This window comes from Simochromis diagramma, unplaced genomic scaffold (assembly GCF_900408965.1).
Source record: "Simochromis diagramma unplaced genomic scaffold, fSimDia1.1 OVJJ01000433.1, whole genome shotgun sequence".
NCBI lineage: Eukaryota > Metazoa > Chordata > Actinopteri > Cichliformes > Cichlidae > Simochromis > Simochromis diagramma.
The window spans coordinates 2,911,733-2,935,180 of NW_024387031.1; the positions used below are offsets into that span (position 1 = coordinate 2,911,733).

Consider the following 23,448-nt stretch of genomic DNA (forward strand, 5'->3'; position numbering starts at 1 on the left):
TGTGACTTAGATGGCATCTCTCCAAACAATTTTCCAGTCGGATTATTTGAAACTCCAACGCCGTCTTATTAAACAGTCAGAGCTTTAATTATTGCCCTGAGGTCAAGTCTTCCTTAAAACAGACTCCATGCTTCCCTGGATTGATCACAGCAAGGATGCCGGTGTTATCTGCATGCCTGTCCAAACGCCTTCTCTCGTACACTTATGTTGTCTTTTTGTTTCCTCTATCAACAAAATCCAACACACCTTCAGACCAAAGATGCATGATGTCCATGCTGCATGATGTAAAGTGCAGCACTGTTAAAATCCCCAAAGTGTATTGTGGGTAAACGTTCATGGATCACATCAGTTGGCGGGACAGGTGGCTGCTCAAAAAGACCTTTTGCTTCCATCTGATACCAGGATCATCTCATAGCCCTGCTTCCTCCTTTTTTTAATGTTTGGCTGTCTGAATGCGGCTCACAGCTGTGAAACACAGAACAGTTCACCTGTTCGGCGGAAGAGTTTGCAAACATCGCACACTTTAGGTCCTGAAGGAGTTTTTGAAAATGTTTGAAGGGTCTGGATCACAGACGAAACTGAATTTTAGTGGAATCATCCTTCTGTCTATTCGTGTTGAGCTAGACGAATCACTGCGATAAACCCCAGGAGCGTCGGATCTAATGACATTCTGCGCTGCATGAGTGCTGCTGATTGTCCTGCTTTATTCTCATTATTAATGCTCACAATCAGATGTCCAAGAGCATGCTGAGGTTTCATCAGAAAGTCTCCCAGCCCCCCAATTCAAACCAACACTCACCCTCATAGTCCAGGTCCCAGTGGTTTTTCCTGATGGAGTCGTTATCAGAGCTCGATGGCGGCCTGACAGGAAGGTTGGGAGCAACGCTGCACACGACCGGCCCCTGCGTCTTTGGAGACCCACCCACCGACGAACCGATCTGGCTGCGTGGCCGTAGCGATCTGAACGGTGTGTGGTCGAGGTCATTGGTTGGACCAACCAGCAAGCTCATCTCAATGGGGTTGACTTCCTGGGAGTTTGCTTTGAGGGCTCTTGGCCAGACTGGACTGTAAGTACCTGCAGGTGAAGCAGCTGACGTTAGAGATTTAATAAGATCTGATGGAATATGTTGACGAATAACTTCAGAAATAAAAACTCTTACCCGTTGGAGTCCTGGACGCAGACGGGTTTTTTCTTCTTCTGTTGAACATGTCGTTTCCTGATGCAAACAAAGACGCCGACCAAGAAGACTAATCCGAGCACACCGGCACCAATCTGTATGATCTCCATGTATCCAAACGATGGATTGACCTGAAGGACGGGAAAATGATTAAAGTTTGATCTGCTGCCACTGAAGAAGAAAGAACATTAAGGTCATGTGTGTCTGTCGTCATGACTGACCAGAGGCAGTGGCTCGCAGTAGATGGCACCATTAGTGACTTTACAGCCGAACCCTTGAGGACACTCGTTGGGTGAACAGCCTGTGTCTTGGCACCTAAAAGGTTAAAGGGAGGAACATTAAAGCACTTTCAGAGGATGGAAAACTAAAATATTCCAAAAAACAGCAAACTGTGAGTGAAAAGAACCAAAACTGTCATTTAAACTTTGCACACCTCACATTCAGTTTCGTCTCCTCGGGCACCTCTGGACTGATTTTCAGTCCCGTTCTGATCTTTTACATCCCAAAAGCTCACAGAGCAAATATCAGCTTTAGTTTCAGAAGGACCTGAATTTCATGTGACTGTGTCCACAGTTTTTAACTTTGTAAAAAGAATTTATGTTGGAAATGAAATGAAAAAATGATAAAAGATTCCGGTGATAGTCGCACACACAGCAGCTCCTGTCCCTCCTCAGTTGGACTTCTCTGCTGATGAGACTGCCCAAACTCCAGAGGTTACTCTTTGGTCCTGAAGCCTGTCTGAACAAGCGCTCGTTAGCGGAGAGGAGCACAGAGGTGGAGGTTAAATCAGTGATGATCCTATAAGCTTCAAAGCTGGCATGGGCACGAAACCCCACCCTGAGACCCTGCTGGCACAGATCTGATTGCTGAGTGCTGGAGCGGAAGCACTCACACAAAGCCGGCACTCTGTTTTCCATAAATGTGCCTGCAGCTCAGTTTATTTCCCCGTTGCTCAGGTCCCCCGCTTTACTTCACTCAGAGTGTATCCCGGCAGCGCTTTGCAGAGAAAAACATGTTTCCTGTTATTATCTGAAGGAAGACTTTGCTTTGGAGACCAGAGGAACGTTTCTGAATGTCTTTGGACACTCTAAATAAAATGTCCTGTTGTGTGCTGCTGTCCACCACACACGCTGGTGACAGCTTGATAAAATATCTCTGCATGTTTTCCTAAAGCAAAAGTACGCCGCCTGCAACTACCATCCGGCAGTAGCCATTTTTCATTCAGCGAATTAAACCAAACCCACCTGGAAGAGGGATGGTGGCTCAGAGCCGCGGGGATCGAAGCAGCTTTAATGAAAGGAAGGAGATGCAAATATGGGGGGGGGGTGTGAGCTTGTGTGCGCGTCAGACTTGGTTTTTTGGTTCGTGTTTATATCTTTAGTTTCAGTTTTCCCTCAAAATGTCAATTTTAGTTTTTTTTTTTATTAGTTTCACTGCTCTATAAAAAAAAAAAAAAAAATAGCCCAGAAGTAGATCACTTGCAGTGTGACTGCAGTCGCTCTCAGACAGATTGGCAAATTTGAAGGTTTGCAAATCTAACTTATAAATGCAGACATTTACCAACATGTTGCAGTCAGTCTGCACCCCGTCGCAATGCAATCAGGGGTTCGACTCAGCGGGTTGCAGACTGGGTGTAACCTGATTGAACTCGAGGGTAAAAATGAAGGTCTCGATGCACCGAAGTCACTTTGAAGACGGCGGCTGACTGTGAGTGGTTGCAGACCTGGTCTCCAACTCTGAAGTGACCATTCCAAAGGTTTAGTTTTCAGTTTAGTTTCAGTGACTTGCTGTGTGACAACATTGGTTTGTTATCACTGGAGCATATATCACCCAAAATACAATGCTTTTTGCACAGTGGCACATGTGCAGCAGCTGCTCTCTAAAGCAAATATCTAATCAGCCAATCACATTTTAATGCTCAAAGAGCTTGTCGCCATGGTCTCAGGACCTTGATGTTGAATTTTCTCTTTCCTCTTCTGGATTATTGTTGCAGGATCTTAGTTCATGCACTTGAGTCTTGGTCTCTCTTTTTGGTTTCCACCCTTTGTCTGAGTTAAGTAGTTATCACTTTTGCCTGTTTGTTTGGTCTTTGAGGACATTTTTAGTTTGGTCAGTCCTTAAAAGTCAAGTAGATGATCACAAACCTGCACACTATAAAGAGGATGATGCGACAGGAATGGATCTCCATCACTCAGGGCTAGGGCCAGATGAAGAAGTTATGAAGAATAAGGATACACTCTGTGCTTACATAGATTTGAACGGCAAAGGCAGGCTCCACTGTACCTAATAAAGTGGCTGTGATGGTTAAAAGCATCGGTGAATGAGGTGTGTGTGTGGACATGTGCCTACCTTGCCTCAGGGTTCTCACGTGAGCAGTTGCACAGGTAACCTTGATCCATGGGCATGCACACCCTGCCGTGGATGCACGGCTGGGAGGCGCATGGGTTGTCGGTCAGCTCGCATCGGGCGCCGTGGAAGAGTCCTGCACACCTGCAGCGCGGCTCTGCAGAGCAAATAAAACACACCCAGACATCTGAGACAAGAGCAACTGATCAAAGCCACAGTGAGTCTCCCCTACAGGCACGAAATAATCAAAGCAAAGGTCAGCAAGGTCCGGCCGGAGAGTGCAGCACCTTGTTGATGTTTAAAGGGAAAAATCGTGCAAGCTTTATTCTCCCACGGATAACTGGCAGAAAATAGCACGTGGAATTGAGAAGGCAGCAAAAATCATGTTTCATCAGCCAGAATCAGAGAGGGAAGCCACCAGGATGAGGAAGCAGGGATCAAGGACATAGGCTGAGATCACGACTCTTCCATTATCATGTCACTAATCTACAATCTAAACTGACTTCTGCACATACACCTGTATTTGTCTTAATCTGCGAGTCATAAAAATAAAGCTTTCCTGATTTGTAAACGACAGGAAGCAGGGGAGGATTTAGGGTGGGGCTATGCTATGATTGACATGTTGATACACTCATTTTTACCCAACCGGTCTCTCAGATGGGGTCACCTGATTGTTGGGGTTTTCTCCTTAATGTTGTGTTTACCTTACAATATAAAGTGCCTTGAGACGACTGTTGCTACAACGCTGTGAGATGGGGACAGAAAAAAAATCATATTTGTTTCAACAGTTTCATAAAATATTGCAAACTGAACGTTGCCCTGCAGCTGTACTGAGGCTGATTCTTCATTAAAAGCTTAACTTCCACCACCTGCAGGCACTAAATTTTAGTTTTTTCTTCCTAGTAATGAGATAAAAATGACTGCAGGGGCAAAAACAGCAACTTTTTTAAGTTTAATTTTTTAAATTTGAGATTTTGCCTTCGGTCGTTCGAATCCTCCTCAGAGGAGGAGCAGAGGAGGACACATGGAGCTGAACCTCCTGAGGAGGACCTCAGCTCCAATGGGTGTGGGTTCCTGCTGACTCCGCACGTCGGTCCATCTCCTCCTCCTGTGGTACTTCCCTTGTTCTCCTTTAGTACTTTAGTTACTGAGCTCACATTGTTTGTTTGTTTTAATCTAATTTTATTAAGTCATCATAACAAAAACACTAATTAAACTATGAGTTTTTCTGGCTCTCATACTTGGTTATGTGCTACCAGGTACTCATAAAAATAAAGGAACACACACTGTGTGGTATTTCCTTATGTTTTGGCACATTTTTCCTGCTTTTATTTTGGCGGGCTAAACTGGAGGCTGAGAGGAAACTAAATGATGTAAGAGCCCTGAGCTGGACTCGGGACTTTGGCCCTGAAGTGTGGACATTTGTCTGTTTCAGGAAGTTCTGTGCACAATCTCGAAATCTCGGTTTTATTTTTTTACTTTCAATAAAATCTAGTTTTTGGCGACTCACCCCCCGTGGTGTCCTCCTCACAGACACCTCCGTTCTTGCAAGGGCTGCTGTCGCAGGCTCCTCCCCCGCTGCAGCACTGGTACACCCCAAACACCCTCCTGCTCCCTGACCCCCTCCATTCCGCTGAGTCGCCTGTTCTGATTGGCTCCCCATTGAGCTCCAGGCCCTCAAGGCAGCCGCTGAAATTATGCGGCTGTTGGAGGAGCTCTGGAGGAGAACCAAAGAGCAACGCTCCATGGGAGCGCAGCATCCGGCACGGCTCAACCGAGGAGGCGGACACCGGATGCTGCCCGTCCAGGGTCAGCCTCAGCGAGGAGGAGTTGACCTCCAGCAGGACGCTGTGCCAGCGACCGTCCGACACCATATGAGAGCCAATCGGCAGTGAGGCAGGGGTGGTGGTTCCACATCTGTACCTGAAGAGCAGGTCTCCACCGGCCAACTGAGGGAGGAAGACAAAGGTCAGTGAGACACATGCACGAAAACCAGAGAAGAATACGTCCGACTCCGTTTTTGAGTGTAAGCCTTTGACTTATTATTTTCTTTCTTTCTGGGGAGAAGAAACTGTTAAATGAACAAACAATATTATTTAACATTATTTAACCACCGACATCCTGCTTAGAAGTAGCTCTGACATTTAATGCTCCTTTCAGATTCGTTTCAGTGGTTCCATCACTTAGTGTTTTGTAGTTTGTTAGAAAAAAGTCTCAAAATGCTTTAAATTCATCTTCATTCGTTTAGGCGCTCGTGCTGTGACTTATGTTTCAGATTTTGAATGGATGCCAAAAATGTGGGGTCAAAGGTCCTTCACTGTGTCATGCTGTGCACTCAGCGTCCTCTCAGAGTTTCTGCACGCTCAGCGTTCCCAAAGCCAGGTCATGTTTTCTACATGTAACACCACGCTACTCTAACTTCCAAGGAGCATGGATGTTTTGGCCTCGCTGGTCACCAGAGGCATTATTGATAGCTGCTGTGTCTGTTTCGGCGTGCTCCTGTCTTTATTTGCAGCCCTCTAGAGCGTTCAGGCCGTCCTCTGGGTGATGCTGCACTGCTCTCTATCACTGCCACATGTTCTCTCTGCTTTCTTGTGGCAGTAAAAAGCTTCAGCAGTGATTCATATCGGAGGGGCCGGACCTGCAAGACTCTTCTCATGGATTAATGACAGCCCACGGGGCTGAAGGAGGGAGCTGAGGGCTGAATTGTGCTGCTCGTCTTTATTCTGTATCATGTACGTTCCTGTGACTCTGGGTGTGATTTATGGCAGCCGTGTGAGGGAGATGATGCACTCGGGCTTTTACAGCATCAGCGCAGCACAAGTCGAATCCCGTTCCTCAGAGACTTCAGCTCTGCAGCATCAGTGCTTCACGCCTCTATAAATCACATCCTGTCAGTGCTGCTGGTAAACTGGAGAGTGCCCACAGCGTGTGATGTGTGTTGCGACTGCACGCAGGCAAACTACAGCGCTGGTGTCAAACCGAGACAGAGAGGGAGAAGGCCGAGCTCAGGCCAAAGAAGGAAAACTCAGCAATCTGACGCGCTTCAAACATTAAAATAGAAGTTTCCAATTTAAAAAAAAAAAGGAAAAACCCTTGGACACGCCCCTTTCCCTGTATGGTTCTTCCTTCCCACAGTCGCCAAGTGCTTGCTGAAAGGGGGTGGTCTGATTGTGGAGGTTTTGTGTAGTATTGTGGAGTCTTTAACTTATAATACAAAGTGCCTTGAGATGACTGCTGTTGTGATTTGGTGCTATGTTAATTAAAGTGAGTGAATTGGGGCTGGATTTCAGCTTTGCTCACACTTGTGATCCTGCGTGTCTTCACTTGGACGGGGACAACAGAGGTATGTAAGAAACTCAAAGAGGCTCCTTGCATCAGGACTGACTCTGGGCTTTGAGAAGAGCTGCACAGCCAGGAAACTGCATACCTGTCCAATTGAGCTACTTGACAGAGAGTGTGCATCCTCAGATCCTGGATATAAATCCAGTGTTTTTAAGGAACGCTGGTCTTTAACAGTCTGCAGATTGCAGGTGATGTTTCAGCACTTGGGAGAGAAATTTGGGAGGATGGAAGGCAGCAGTTCAGACTGCTCAGCATCAGGCTGGCTAAACGGGCCAAGAGTCTGAGAGGCTAAAAGCTGATGTCACTAAAGCGATGTTTATCAGGAGCAATGCTCTCACATTTAGCATAAAAGCGCATTAACTTTTGTTTACTCTCTTTGGGGATAAATAGTGACTCAACCTGGGAGACATGTAATTACATTTTCACTCATGTCGTCCTCAGAGTATTGGACATATTCATCACTGTCTGCCCTGCACCTGATCAAAATTCAGCAGCACTGAGAAAAAGCTACAAACTCCTCCTGAGGGAGACGCGACTGTTTTCCAAATATGAAAATTAATAATCATCCATTCAGTGTTCGTGAGCATTTGCTCAAACACTAAAACACACGAAGACCATCCAAGCAAGAGCTCCCACCGACTGTTAAAATAAACACGTTTACAGCATGACAGAGAAACTGTTCTGGTCCCTGTTAATAGTTTCCCCCTTCATAACAGTTCCCTCTTTGCCTGACAGCTGGGTGGCGGCACCTCCATCCAGCTCCTCTGGGCAGCTGTCCCTACACCTACTTACTCACGCATGTGTGTGTGAGTCTTTGTGATGAAATGGACAAAGACACACACAAACCAGGACACCCCACGGATGTTTTCTGTGGCCTGCCTTTCCTCCTCCCATGCACTGATGTTGATCTTCCTTAAAGAAGGATTTTCAGTCCCGTTGCTTCCTCACCATATGAAGTCCTTAGTCTTCAGTGTGAAGGTCCTCCTTCTAAACCAAGCCTCCTCAATGTTGGGTTTGGGTTTTATGGGGTAGGTTTGGGTTTTATGGGGTAGGCTTGCTAACCCTACATCACAGCCTTCTCAATTCTCAGTTGTTCCTAAATAAATATAATCTCCCCAGAGTTTCCTGGGCATGGCCCAGGCTCCTCCCAGCTGGACAGAAAACACCTCGTCTAAGAGGCTCCAGAGTGATCAAATGCCGCCTTTCACCTGTGTTTAAAGCTGAGCCCAGCTGCCCGTCAGGGAATTCCATGTCTGCCACCACCAGCTCATTCTGCAGGTTGGAACGCAGACAGCTTAGCTCTCCTTTGCTTCAGTTCTGTCAATCGCCTCCTCCGCTCTGATTGTGGAGCAAAGTGAGCAACAGAAACCCCAGAGCCTCGCCCGCCGCAGACCCACACTGGTGGAATTTAATAAAACAAAGGGACGACTGCTGAATGAGACTGTGAGCAGGATTCCCTGCTGCTCTCTCACTGCGATAAAAGCCTAAACTGACATTTCAGGCATTTTGTGTCACTGCAGAAACACCAACTGTGTATGGAGTGCGTTCACTGACACTTCTCATCACACAGGAGTGACAAATCACCTCTTCCTGTTCTACACTTCTCACCCTGGCAGCTTTTCATCCACACGCTCACACATTTTCATTTGAAAGGAGCCAATTCCAAGCGCATGCATGCAGAAGCAAAGAAATTAATGGCAGCAAACAGGTCTGAAGGTGAGCACGTGTTTCCTGTCCCACAGGTGTGAAAGCTGACAGAGAATACTGATGAGGTGTGGAAGAGTACACTCATACAGTCCGCTCAGTCCTCCCGGGTAATCAGGTGTATGAATAGCGCCTCGTATGTTCAGGAAGTTTCTCTGAACCAAACCCAGGTGAGGGAGCTCTCGCTGCTCAGAAATTCCTTTTGAAGCCATTTCTGCTCATAATGAAGCGGGCAGGGGCCGAGATCCAAAGCCCAGGAGGGAGAACCCTGGGAAAGGCTGAATGGTGCTTTTGAAATTTCCTGAGAATGAGAGCGAGTGAATATTGAGCCGGAGAGCTCATAGAGGAGGAGAGCCCAGGAGGGGAAACGTCATCAAACCAGGTTTGGGTCATGAGTTATCTGTTCAGGTCTCATTGTTTTCAGTCAGCTTAATAAAGCTTCCTGTACTGCTCCACGAAACGAGGCAATAAATGTTGGAGATTTTTCTTTTTTTTAAGTTCAGAAACTTACAGCCTGTGAAACTCTGCAGGTTTATGGTGTTATTTTTGTGCCACTATTCTGAGCGCATGTAAAAAAAATTTGAGCGCATGTAAAAAAAAAGTTTGCAGGTGCAAGTGTTGCATTTTGAGGAGAAATTTAGCAAAGAAAAGCTATATTTGAGTGAACAAAATTCATTCCTGCGTGCAAAAATGTATTTCAGTGTTTGCTATTATCCACACACACACACACACACACAATAGCAGCCCCTCTCGCTCAGTTTTTGCATTTGCGCTCGCTCACAATGTGCTGCTTGCGCTCTCAACATTTCTGCCTGTGCGTGCTCAACTCTTTCTGTACACCGTTATATTTGTGCCACAAAACCAGCCAATCACAGACTTTGTTGCAAAAAAATCTCATTGGCTGTTTTGGTCTCCAATCAGCTCGAAATGACGAAATGCAATATCCCAGAATCCATTTCGTCCAAAACTCAAACGAGGCAGTGGCGGAGGAACACAGAGTGGCGGCGTTTGAAATATTACTCTTTCTGGGTCACAAAATAAACTTTTAAGATATTTTCATGCGAGAATGGTGCTGTGTAAACTTCAAATATCTGCTCAATTTATCAAGACATCACATATTTGCATAAGTGCTCTGACGTTTTCGGAGATGCCTGTTACCCACCAGCTGACCGGTTGGTCACTCGGGTTAAACATAATATATAAGGCTGAACTGACAAAACCAGCACCAGGTATTTCAGGAAAAACCATAAAGCCTTTGAACTAAAACAAACGCTGTTGTGACAGTGATGTACACTGTCTTGTTGGTATATATGTATGATTTGTATCACCTTCATGTTTCCCTCTCACCACCAGTGTTGGTCAAGTTACTTGAAAAAAGTAATCAGTAACTAATTACTGATTACTTCCCCCAAAAAGTAATCCTGTTACTTTACTGATTACTTATTTTCAAAAGTAATTAATTACTTAGTTACTTAGTTACTTTTAAAAACACGATTTACAACCTGAATAGGTGATAAAGTGATAGATCTTTCAGCCCAATTCTACTTTTTCTGCATAATCCATCATACAAAATGGAAAAGTCTCTTTTTTTTAAACTTGTTTTATTAGTTTTAATCTTTTAACTTTATGCATCAGGCAAAAATTTAATTATCTGCAACATTCTCTGACTGGAAGAAATTAGTTTAACATTTAAACCTATTTTCTACACATTCCAGCACATAAAATAAAATATTTTTTTGTGTTTACACTCAGTCTTTCAAATAGATGCAAGTAAAACACAGCAGAAAATAAATAAAATCAAAGACTAGCGGTCCTGTTGCTCTATTTTCACCTGTAAAGCAGGAGTGAGGTAGGCGGAGGTGTGCTCTGGTGCAGGTGTGCCGCAGCGGTCAGTGGAAGGATACGGCAGTTTCTCTGTGAATTTCCCATTACGTGGTAGCGCACTCGGTGCTTGTTTAGGGGTTTTTTCCGCTGTTAAAAGAAGTTTTCTTCCCACGCACAACGGATGTTAATGTTTTTGTCACTTTTTATGGAATCAAACTCAAAGTAAGGTCAGTACTTCCACGCTTTAAACGCTGCACGCTCATACTCTCTCCCACACTCGATATATTATCCATTGTTAATCTGCACACAGCTGTTGTCACGAACGTCGCACTCGCTTACGTCATTGTCATGAGACATTCTCGCAAAAAAAAAATCACGGTTTTAGTAAAGCAGTAACGCAGCATTCCTACAGGAAAGTAACGGTAATCTAATTACCGTTTTTGCAATAGTAATCCCTTACTTTACTCGTTACTTGAAAAAAGTAATCAGATTACAGTAACGCGTAACACGTTACTGCCCATCTCTGCTCACCACATATCCAAACCGATATCATGACCAGCAGGTTTACAGCTGTGGCTCCAGCAAACATCAGCTGATACTAGAAAGTAATATTAAATAAATTCTAACAACAGCTGATCAAGCTTGAACGTGCTGCTGTTGTTTAGCGCGACCACCGCTGGTTTCCTCTTTCTGGCGCAAAGTGGGCGATAAACAAACAAGAGAGATGATCAGCTGATCATTGATCAGTTTCATGATTGAAGTAGCAACAGGAGAGGGAGGGGGAGAGAATTAGAGAAGAAGCAGCAGCTGTGCAGCAAAGACACAGAATAACTCCAGCTTTGTGTCTTTTTTTCATTCTAGCTAACGAATCGCGTTTCTTTCCCCCTCAATACGGTTGTATTGTAATTGGTCCAGCCCAGAGTTGATCATGACCAATTGGGTAATCCACCACCTTTCATTGTAATTACATTTACAAAAACAAAGAAACATAAAAATGAAAAATCACCATTGGCCCACCGGGCAAATGTCCAGTATGCCCAATGGACAGTCCAGCTATGCGGTCAGCTGGTGGGTAACAGACATCTCTGAAAACGTTAGAGCACTTTTGCAAATATGTGATGTCTTGATGAATCGAGCAGCTATTTGAAGTTTACACAGCTAACCATTCTCGCATGAAAATATCTTAAAAGTTTATTTTGTGACCCAGAAAGAGTAATATTTCAAACGCCGCCACTCTGTGTTCCTCCGCCACTGCCTCGTTTGAGTTTTGGACGAAATGGATTCTGGGAAATTGCATTTCGTCATTTCAAGCTGACTGGAGACCAGAACAGCCAATGAGATTTTTTTGCATCCAAGACTGTGATTGGCTGGCTTTGCGGCACAAATATAACGGTGTACAGAAAGAGTTGAGGGCGCACAGGCAGAAATGTTGAGAGCGCAAGCAGCACATTGCGAGCGAGCGCAAATGCAAAAACTGAGCGACAGGGGCTGCTATCGTGTGTGTGTGTGTGTGTGTGTGTGTGTGTGTGTGTGTGTGTGGATAATAGCAAACACTGAAATACATTTTTTGCACGCAGGAATGAATTTTGTTCACTCAAATTTAGCTTTTCTTTGCTCAAAATAAATGTCTCCTCAAAATGCAACACTTGCACCTGCAAACGTTTTTTTTACATGCGCTGAAATTTTTTTTACATGCGCTCAGAATAGTGGCACAAAAATAACGCCATACTGGTCGGAGGACAAAATATCACCTTACTCCATCCTCTTATCCTTGTCAGGGTCAATCCTGGCTACCAAATAGGACTGGGCGATATATCGAGTTTTTTAAAAATATCGATATATTTTTATATGAGATATAAGAAGTGACAATATCGTTTATATCCATATAGTATATGCTACGTTATAATTATACTTGTGGAGCCGCAAGTTTGCCTCTCTTTCGTTCACTTTTGTCTCTACGCAACGTTACTCGGCCTCGCCTCTCCTTCACTGAACACAACTCCCCCTCCCCCATCGCTTCACCTGAAGGCAACGACAAGATGGACACGGCAAATCTCCGTTAACGAGTTACCGCGGATCGCCCCGTGCGTGGGGCTGGACGGTGTCAACGTGTTAACGAGCTAATTGCGCTAACGAGCTAACCGCGCTAACGATATGCAGCCCCTGATTTTAGGCCATGCAGCGCCTAAAATCCTTTCATTTTCTCAAAAATCGACAGTGCGCCTTATGTATGAATTCTGGTTGTGCTTACTGACTGCAAACCGTTTTTATGTGGTACACGGCCTGCAGCAATCTGTCAAAAAATGTTTTAGTACGACTTTGCAGCTGCACCGCTTGATGGATTGTCGGAGCATTACGGCTACCGTAGTCTGGAGCCTCGCGGAGTGATACGTACTGTGCTTCAACGTAATATTACCATATTGTGTGTATATGGACCACAAATGGCACCTGTAAGAGACATGGTTGCAAAGAGGATTTCAAACTCCAGCCTGTCAGTCACGCAGTAGAACTTTTGGGAACAGAGCAGCTGTGAAATCTGCCTTTGTTATTATGCTCAGCGTCTGTTAGTTTACATTTTGACTGCACAGTTGTGAGCTTTTTGTTATGCACAAAAACAACGTTGTTTTATTTTATTTATGCAGCATTATTATTTAATAAATGATGATAATTTATTTTTTTGAGTAATTTCTTCATGTACATCTACGCTGTATGTTAATAAAAGTGCCTGTGTGACATCTGGAACACAGCTTTGACTAAGAACTCTCTTTTTGTTCTTACTTTATGGCTTTAAAACAAATATCGAGATATATATCGTGTATCGCCATCCAGCTAAAAAATATCGAGATTTTGGTTCATATCGCCCAGCCCTACCACCAAAGGTCTAGGGTACACCCTGGACAGGTCACTAGTCTGTCACAGAGACAGACAACCACTCGCACCTATCCTATCCTCACTAACTGTATGTCTTTGGACTGTGAGAATGAAGCCTGAGTACCTGGAGAGAACCCATGAATAGCTTCCGGGATTTTCCAAACTAAAGACTCCAAAGGGTCAAAACATACATTTTTTCTCCCCACTGTCACCAAGCGCCAGCTCATAGGGGCTGATTGTTACTTTACAGTGTAGAGTTACCCAAGGTGAGTGTTGTTGTGATCTGGATGTGAACTGGATCCACGTTTGGACCATGGTTCCTGCTCCACACTCACACATCGAGATGAAATACAGTTCCTACACAGACGTGCACGATAAGCAGCGTGCTCGCATTTTCCTCTTTTACACAGTCAAGCAGGTAAGAAGACATGTGTGTCTCTGTTGCTGCTGTCCTGAGACACAAAGAAAGAAAACTGCAGCATTTGGCGGAACAAGGATTTCTGATTCCTTCATTCACAGGAAGTTTCCCCTGAGCTGGGCATCTCAACTGGCAAATGTTTAATAACGTTGTTTGACACTAATTTAGCAGCAGATTTACAAAAAGGGAGAGCCGCTGAGTTGATTTAAGGTGGGTCTCTGTCGGGACCGTCGAGTGAGGCTTTTCATCCCAAAATGTTTCTGTCATGGTCCGACAGCCCTCGCCTGGATGCCTGCCCATGTGTTATTGTGTGCATGTCGCTCCCTTCCCCTCTCTCCCACTCTCTCTCTCTCTCTCGTAACGGGATTGTTTACCTCCGAGCTGTGACGAGCATTCCCGTGCAGAGACTGGCCGCACCTGTTGTTGATCGGAGCCGACCAGCTGTAGCCAATTATCCGCCATCTCCCGGGCTGCCTTCTTAACAGGGCGATTGAGCTTCGGTCAGCGCTGGATCATTGTGTGAAGCACGGTAGAGCAGCGCAGATGGTTTTTGTGGCAGTTTACGTTGATCTGAGGATTGTTTAGTTACTCCGTGTGTGTTTGTGTGTTTGCCACCAGGAGGGAAACGGAGAGAGAGATCACGGGAGCGGGACCGCCACTCGGGATTACTGTTTGGAAGGAGTCACTACGTGTGTTTTCACTTCACGGCCACGAGCACTGCTAGGAGGAAAAGGAGGAGACCACACCCGGGCACCCATCACTAATATATATATATATATATATATATATATATATATATATATATATATATATATATATATATATATATATATATGTACTGTTGCACCTTTACCGCACTGTAAATACATCCACTGGAGTCCTCTTTTCTACACCTACCCTGACAGTTTCCAGCTATGATTCACAGATATGACCTGGTGCTTCACTTCATCCCCACTCACATCATCGTAAATACCGATATTTGATTTTCTCCTGTTTGCCGGCCGCTGTGTGTGTGTGTGAAGTATCTGATACCCGCCGAGCTGCTGGTCTGTGTTCTTCTCACTGTGGTGAATCTGGGTCAGTCCGCCTGTTTTTAGACGACGTTGCCTTCTTCGGTGTGAAATTCCAGCGATGTCCCGGACCTCTGTGAGCTGACGAGGCAGGCCAGCGTGAGAGTGGAGTTTGTTGTAGAGATGTTCAGCTTTCTTTAGTCACTGCTTTGAAATAAAACTCCTCACCATCATGCTGGTTCTCCCGACAAATCGAGAGCATATCGGGTATTCCTTTCTTGTATCTCTGCGTGACAGGTACTTTCACGTGCTCATGTCCTAAATGCCTGATTGAATTTCAGAAGCGGTTCTGAATCGCAGACCTGCATGAAGCTTCTACGCTGGCTGAGGAGGCGCGTGACGCAGGTCCCGGTTTGATCCGGTCATGTGACCCCTCTAATCCGCAGCAATGACTTTAGTGTATTTAATGAAGCCACTCAAGCCTTTCTGAGAGCTTCTCTCAGAGTCGGAATAAACTGGAACGAAGTGCATTCTGGGTAACCTCTCACACAAACCCCTACACTGCAACAGTATTCAACAGGATCAGGCAGACATAGTTCATTGCACACTTCTGAAACAGTGAGAGCTCTGATGTGTTCTCAGGAAAACTACATCAGTTGTAAAACCAAAGATGTCCTCTCTGATGACAGCACCGCAGACGCATCCATACCTGTAAAGCTCCCCAGCCGGTGCTGCTGTTGGTGGACACAATGACGCCCTGCTTCTCGATCGTCTTGAACCTCAGTGACAGTTTGAAGTCCTGGTTGTCCTCGTCCTTACGGTGAAGGTACCTCAGGTAGGACCTACTGTCGAACCTCAGCGCCGACTCTGAGACACAAACAGAGGAAACACAAGCAGAGGTCACACACAGAAGAATGAGCTGGCCAGGCGTTTGCCTGGTTTATCCTCTCCTGAGTAAATGTGCTAATCATCTGATTTTTATTTTTGGATGACTTCTACGTCTTCTGTCTTTCGGACTTTAACCGCGTCAACCATGAGGGTGCCACCGCGGCGAGCTTCTGAGATCAGGAATCTTATGTTTGTCTCACTAAATACCTGCAGAGCAGTTCTCACCAGATCAGCTAGGCATCCACTTATCTTTAATAATCCTGTGTTAAAAGGCGCGGCTCTTTTGATGTTTTTACACCTTCAGATGAAACGAGGTGGTAACCTGTAATGTGTGATCTCTGATCTGAGAGAAAATTTATTTGATGTTGTTACTGGAAAAGGAAAAAAACGGAGCAAAGAGTCAGGCACAGACGGCAACCACGAGTCCAGCGGCAGCAACCCAGAGCAAATAAGAGCCATGAGCAAATTTCTCTTCCGCTTTTGTTTTTTAGTTGTTCTAAGATTAAACTTTGATGATGCCTGTGGGGAGGTTTACTAACAACACCAAAGTCGATCAGAGCCCAGGAACTCTGATTTTTACCTTTTTTCTAAACTGAACTTGTGAACTTTGAGCTGCAGAAGAAACACGTGGCAGCAGTTTCATTTGGACCTGCAGTGTGGCACATCTGGCACAAAACTCAGCCTTTACTGGTTTTAAGAGCAGAGGGTTAAAAAGTAAAGTAGAGTCAGACATGTTGGTGATAAGAAGAGCCAGAGGAAAACCCCCACTGAAGCATGAAAAGATCATTTTCTCTGCAGCTCTTTGAATATGGAGTGACATCAGGGGTTAGGAGGTCAGTGTACTCGTCATCATAACACAGCATGTAAGCATGCAGTATATATCGTTTTCCAGGTAGAGACCTTACAACGATGTTCACTTTAAAGCCACCAGCCTCCACGAACAGAAAGCTCGCTTAGAAGCCTAGTCCTACACGTGTGACAGAGGACTCGATAAAGAGCTGAACCGGCCTCATGTCAGGTTCGCTCAGTTACACCACAGCTGAATAACCCAGGAGGACGCTGTGCTCTCTGTGGATGTTCAGTCACATGACCCTACTGCAGCACACTTATCCTGCAAACCTGCAGGCCCGAACTTTACGATTCAAACATGCTGCTCTTCAGAAGATGTCAGAAACAGCTGCTGCACCCTGTCAGCTCACTCATACACACATACGCTCTGAGTACAGACAGACAGGTGGACGTACGGTTGCAGGGGCAGGCGCTCTCCCAGGTGTGCTGCGGGGTGATGTAAGTAGCTCTGGCGGTGGTGAAATGGCCCAGCCTCTCTCCCGACAGCCGCACGGAGTTCCTGCAGCCTCGCGGTGGGCATCCACTGCCCAGACAGCCGTTGTGACTCACTCTGAGGATGCTGAGGCCCAGAGAGTCCTCGATGTCCGATATAATTCCTGTACCAAAGAGTCCAACATGTCAGATGGCACACATACTGAACACTGACCTCACTGACCACGTGTGATCATGCAGCACTTTCACCTGCGAGCCTGCTGGTGGGCAGGGGCCGAACGGGGCCGCCCTGAGGCCTCCAGATGAGCAGGGCCTCCAGGGCCCGGGGGTCAGGCCGCTGCTGTAGGCTGGCCAGGTGGAGCTCCTGCCGGGGGAGATCCAGCTCTTGTCCCAGGCTGCGCTGGAGGCCTCTCCAGTGATCGCCCAGGAACTCCTCCGGCGACATCCCGACCAGCTGCAGCGTCAGTCCAGAGTCCAACGCTTGCTGAGTGGCCACCCACACGTGAACTTTGACCCCGGTCCAGACGGTGAACTTCCCGTCGCTCACGCTGACATTGAGCGCGTACGAGCCCTCCTCCAGGTGTTCGTCTGCCCAGATTTTGCCATCAGCCTGGTCTACGGAGAAGCTCCTGTCGTCGGGACTCTGCGAGACCAGGCTGTAGGTCAGGACGTCCTGCACATCCTGGTCTGAGGCGTGGAGCCTGCCGACAACCCGGTTTGCAAACAGCCCTCCGGAGGTGGTGATGGAGACCTCAAGCGGCACCACAGACGGAGGATACTTGCTCTCCTCGGTGACATTGATGTTGACCACGCAGATGGAGGACAGGGGAGGGTGGCCGCTGTCTGTCACCTGGGCAAAGGTGGAGCACAAAAAATTAAATGATTAGATTTGTTCTTATGAAATATCATTGAAATGTAAAAGCTGGGACAGGTAACATGTCTGTTTCTCCTTATGCATTTACAGGTGTGCAGGTGCGTGTCTCCCTCCTCTCTGATGCTTTCTAATAAACTTTTTTCTCACTTGCAATCAAAGCAAAAACATTTGTATTTCACATTTCATATTCATCTTTTTGTTTCTTTGTTGTGATCAACCAAACACTGTCCAACCACTGTGATTTATTTTTTTTCTCCCTCTGACAGCAGAGAACAAAATGAAAAATGGAGCATTTTGGACTAAAGTATCATCTCTCAGCATCCCAAAATATATTTGTTCCAGCCAACAAAATCCATACAGTGCAGGACACGAATATGCACCATCAGCTGCAACCTGAAACAGCCTGAACCCTCAGAATAACCCCTTCTGTAAATGGATTATAGTGAAGAGTTGAAGCAGGGTCATTCTTCTGACTTTCATTTTTCCAGCTTAAATAATTCCTGTATTCAAACTCAGTCATCGTTACTGGGTGTGCAGGGTCAGTCTCGACAGTTCAGAACCACAGAAAACCATAAAGACGACTTTGTTCTAACTTTTCTTCACCTCTCTGGACAGCACAGCGGCTGAGGCCAGGAGCGACGCTCAGCACTTCCAAAGCTGAGACAAACTTTCTAAGATGTCTTTCCTGCAGTGAGAGTTTGTGAGAGAAAGACAAGAGCTTCTCACCTGTATCTTGAGCTGATGGTGAGCTTTCACCTTCTTCCTGAGCGGAGCAGAGAGCGACAGCAGGCCGCCCTGGTCCACATGGAAACGGCGGTCCTCGTTCCCGCTGACAATGTGGAAGGAGAAAGGCGGGCCGTTCCTTGGGGTGTCTTTGTCCGTCACCACCAGCTGGAGGATGCTGCTGCCAACCGCCTCGCCCTCCTGTGGGACACATTTTTATTCAGTTTTGTGCTTCTAAGGATGTTCTCGTTATCCCAGCACCACGGAGCTCCAACACCGACCTCAGAGCTCCCATTAACCAGAGATTTAGTATGTTCTACCTCATGTTAAATCATTCACATGCAACACTGCCTGTATAGTTGCTCTGCCTATTTCATGACATCAAGCATGTGATGGGAGATACACTGCAACGTCATCCAGCTCATTTTGCAGGATTTAATCTGAGAGTTAGAAATGTTCTGTCGGCAGGAACATGTGAAGCATTGATTATACTCAAACACACTCGGCTCACATCCACTTCACTCACACTGGCCTGTTTAGGCTCAGTGACTGGTGGGTGAATGGATGGATAGATGGATGGATAAATGAATGATTGAATGAATTGGTGGATTGATAGCGTGGTGGGTGGATGGATGTCAAATATCTTATGTGTGCTGCACAGAGCCACACTGATCACACTCTTCCTGTTTAGCACTCCATCCGTGTTTACTGGTCATTTAAAGAACAGCTGGCATGTCTGTACAGCTCAGAGACACTTCGGCGTCGTTTCATGGAAGCTGTTTGTAGAGTGACTCCCTCCTGTTTCCACTGACTGTGCCAGAAAATAATGAAGACCTTCAGCTGTTTGCTGTGATGGATTACCTACTATCTCAACTAATTTAAGAGGCTTTGCATGCTGATTTTCATATTGTAGGGAATTAATAGAAACCAGAGCTTCCTGGAAAAATAGGTTATCAATCTAAAAACATGCAGCGTGCTTTGGGAGAGGATGCCTCAGAGTTAATGGACTAAAATCTGCAACACCTCCGGGAGAGGACTTTTAAACTTCCAACTACAGCACGCCTCACAGGACGCAGGAGAGACGAAGCTCAGCTTCATGATAGCGAGACCAATGTGCAGGTGGAACGTGCAATTATCTTAAAGCTGCATTCTTTCTGAGTTTCTTCATCAGGCAGAGCTGGCTGCGGAGCTGTTGGCAGATGGGACGATAACCCAGAGTCCGGATTTGTCCTCACACTGGGTTTGGCAGTGTTTCGGTCCTGGATCAGTGACTCGATGGAAGTTTGCGAGCTGGCGGGGGAAACAGTAACTGTCAGTGAGGCGCTGCGATGGGACTGCCAGCAGCGTGAATTCATGTCCACGCACGCAGGCATGTGGGCATCCACATCCCAATGAAGCATCCAAAAATACACACTGGAGCGAAAGCTTTGACTTTGAAACGTAATTAGGAGTTTCAGGTGAGAGCGAAACGCTGACGTCTTTCTGCCGCTTTGATCCCTGAAAGCTCAGATACCGCTCTGATGACGAGCAGCATATATCCACCTGTCACAGAGAGTGCTGACAGGTGGATAAACGGTCACCTGTAGCGAGCTCTCTTTAATTACCTGCAGCCATCAGGTCATCTGTCTCCATTATCACCTTGTTAGGCTGAGCAGCTGCTTTACGGGGACACCTTAACCGCTTGTCTCTGTCTGTGTTTATCCACAGGTGTCAAAAGTCACACAGGACTGTAACTGTGGCGTCCTCCCTGAGGACAGCCGAGCTTATTAATGACAGGTGATTCATTCTGGCCGGTTCTGGGTACACACACGTATTTCTTCCCCTCGACATAACTCTCTTTTTCCTGACGCAGGCGTGTGGTGCAGTCATGATTGTGTCTTTTTAAAGCTGCAGAGGCACAAACCTAATCTCCCTGCCTTACCTGTGATGTGCTCAGCTATCAAATCCGTTTATGATCTAGGATTCATTAGGACAGAAACTATCCTAAAGCCCACATTACATATCTGCAGGGTGACAGAGTGATTAGAAACCTGGGCATGAGGCGGGGGAATATATGGACCACTGAGCTTGGATCAAAAAACAGCAAATGTACAAAAAAAATGGGGATGTTTTTCTTAGAAAGTTACACATAAGGGATAAAACAGCGGAGAACTTCTCCAAGATTAAAATCACTACTTAAGAAGCAAACCTTTGACCTGAGAATATAAAGTCTGAATATTTACATGGTGAGACTCTCTCATTACCCCTCAAATGTGGTGTGTTGGGCTCATTGCAGCTCATTTTAAAGCTTGTTTTCTAGGTCAACTCGAACAGCAGCAGGAACACGAGCTGGAATCTGGGGAATATCTGTCAGCATAATAATAACATTAATATTTTAAACGAATAAAGGCTTCCAGCCTGCGTGGGTGACGCTCGGGTCGTTGTACCTGCAGCAGCAGACTGTGGTTGACCTGAGAGAAGACGGGCGGGTTGTCGTTGACGTCGTTGACGGTGACGGCGACGAGGACGGCCGAGGACAGAGGTGGGCTGCCTTCGTCTGCTGCCTGCACCGTTAGGGAGTAGTGAGGGATCTGCAGATGAGGAGAGAGTTTTCACGTGACCTGCTGCTTCTTTAGTGCGACGCAGCTCACATTGCTCCTGGGCACGCTCACCTCCTCTCTGTCCAGCGCAGTGCGGACAGTGATGTCACCGCTGCGAGCGTCGACGGAGAACTGCTGCAGAAGGTCGCCGCTCACAATCGAGTAGCGCAGCAGGTTATTGACTGGGCCATCCTCATCTGTGGCAGTTACCTGGACATGGAGAAAAAGGAAGGATGAAAATCGGGAGAGGAATAACTGCGCCTACCTCTTTGGAGGTCAGGGGTCACACAAAACATCCCCACGACACACCGACAAGTTGAGTTGCGAGCGGGTCAAAGGTCACGGAGAGCTGAGCTCTGTGCGAAGGTCTGAATGTGGCTCCTTGGCTGGAGGACTCTTCACATCCAGCCTCTCAAGCTTTCAGCAGCTGCGTCCGCACAGCGTGCATCTTCCTCACAACAGCGCACTCGTTCTCACCTTCATTTAAATGCAGCATTAGATTGGACTTGGATTTTTGCCTCTTCAGCTTCAGTATCATTATCATGCTTTTGTTCTCTTTAACATAATAACTTCAATGAGTCATCCAGTTAATCTGGGTTGGTTCGACTGTAACATTATTATTAGAAGTCAAAACTTGATAATAGATTAAAAAAAGACTGAAAATGAATAATGCCGTGTTTTGAAGTTGTCCCGCCCGACTTCTCCTCCTCTGTGACTGCAACTAACGAATCCTTTCATTCCGCTAACAGAACCTCTGTCTCGTTATTTAAAGGTGAGCCTGACGACGTGGGAACAAATGACAAGAAAAACGAGGAGGAGAGAATCACGCAGCCCAGCTGTGACCATCAGGAGGCGGTGAGCTGTGTCATTGCTGTGTTATCTCTGCTGCTGGCCTGAAAGGATGACGCTGACGTGCTGCTGAACAACTGCATGTGTGTGCGTGCTCCTCCCGTGCTGTTATTAATGTGTGTGAATGATGTTTTTCATCACTTGTTTTCTTTACATTAGCACGTGTTATGAGATCATCAGCTTGCATGAGCACTAAATACATGCAGATTGCCCCTCAGCTGTGAAGCTGTCAGTGCGTCTCTGTGTACGACCTGGGGAACATTGTTAATTAAAAGTCTGAGCATGTGCTACATAAACCCAGCATGCGGACTCCATACAGAACAACGACCGACCTCGTGTGAGTCACACCTCTCACCTTCATCACTAGGCGCCCAGGTGACAGATCCTCCGACACCTCGGCACTGTAGTCACTGCGCCCAAACACCGGCGGGTTGTCGTTCACGTCTGTCACGTTAATGATGACCGTGGCGATGTCACTGAGTGGCGACTTCCCACGGCTCCCCTCCACAGACAGGTAGTACTCCCGGGAAACCTCAAAATCCAGCGGGGCCACGAGGGTCACGAGGCCTGCATGAAGGGAAACGGCTGGTTTGATCACGTGCTCCGACACTGGTGCTAAATTTGCTCAAAATTCCATCCTCGCCTCGAGAAGCAGGAGACACGGGACAGAAGAGAAGAGTTGAGCTTAGTAAATCAGAGTGCCCTCACTTCCTTCCTCTTTCCCTGCAGTACAAACTTCCCTCCTTCTGTGTATGGTATCATGTGACACGCCTCTGTGCATTCTCACCTGGACAGTAAGTCCACTGCACAGCTTTTATCACCACTCAGCAGCTCTGTAGCCAATGTGTTAAAGCAATAAGCTGAATGCCTTGCTTAAGAGCGCTGATCGTAGCTGATAGTGGAGAAGTGAACACCTCGTACATTAGATCAAACACTGCTCATATTTCTGAGGGTTTGCGGTGGCACGCACACTGTGCAGTTACAAACACATTACAGGGAAACGCTCACAAGTGGGTACAAGACCGAAACCGGCACATGAATTCTTTCATAATTACTGTTTTGATGAAGCCCTTCAGCCAATCAGAAACTGGGGATGATAGGCATTTTTAATGGCGCTGCCAAAAGGCAGATAAAGTAAACTGGACTCAACCTTTTTACATCTCTTTAAATTTTAATTAAGTGGTGCAGATAACTGGGTCACATCACCTGGATGGAGCCCTCACTCTCCTCACTGTTGATCTGTTGTATCTGGTGGCTCAGAGCAGGCGGCCTGCTAATCAGAAGGTTGCTTTGTGAGCTCGACTTCCCACGATTCAGTGTGCACCATGAGCCACAAGTGGCCCCACAAAGTCTATATGTATTTAGTCCCTGTGTGACCACCCGACTCCAGGAGTTTGGACACATTTTTAACGCTCCTCACACCCACTCTGCTCCTACACCACATCCTTTATCTCGGACCTCACTTCCTGTTTTATTTTGAAAGCTGTTCCTTGTGCTTTGCGTCTGTTTTTGTTTCCCTCGTGTCGTGTTCGGTGTCTCATTCTGCCCAGCTGCTTAC

General features: G+C 46.3%; 1 protein-coding gene across 1 annotated transcript in view; it reads right to left on the reverse strand.

Moving 5' to 3' along the window:
• Nucleotides 1-883: 883 nt before the first annotated feature.
• The window catches only part of fat2 (FAT atypical cadherin 2), an 84,864-nt gene continuing 62,299 nt past the window's right edge, over nucleotides 884-23,448 (reverse strand). Inside the window, 12 exon segments of the mRNA XM_040043180.1 lie at nucleotides 884-1,075; nucleotides 1,161-1,309; nucleotides 1,400-1,493; nucleotides 3,528-3,681; nucleotides 5,035-5,473; nucleotides 15,406-15,563; nucleotides 16,829-17,029; nucleotides 17,115-17,715; nucleotides 18,466-18,663; nucleotides 20,889-21,032; nucleotides 21,114-21,251; nucleotides 22,246-22,457. Of these exon segments, the coding sequence (XP_039899114.1) occupies nucleotides 1,012-1,075; nucleotides 1,161-1,309; nucleotides 1,400-1,493; nucleotides 3,528-3,681; nucleotides 5,035-5,473; nucleotides 15,406-15,563; nucleotides 16,829-17,029; nucleotides 17,115-17,715; nucleotides 18,466-18,663; nucleotides 20,889-21,032; nucleotides 21,114-21,251; nucleotides 22,246-22,457 (2,552 nt within the window). The 3' untranslated portion in view covers nucleotides 884-1,011.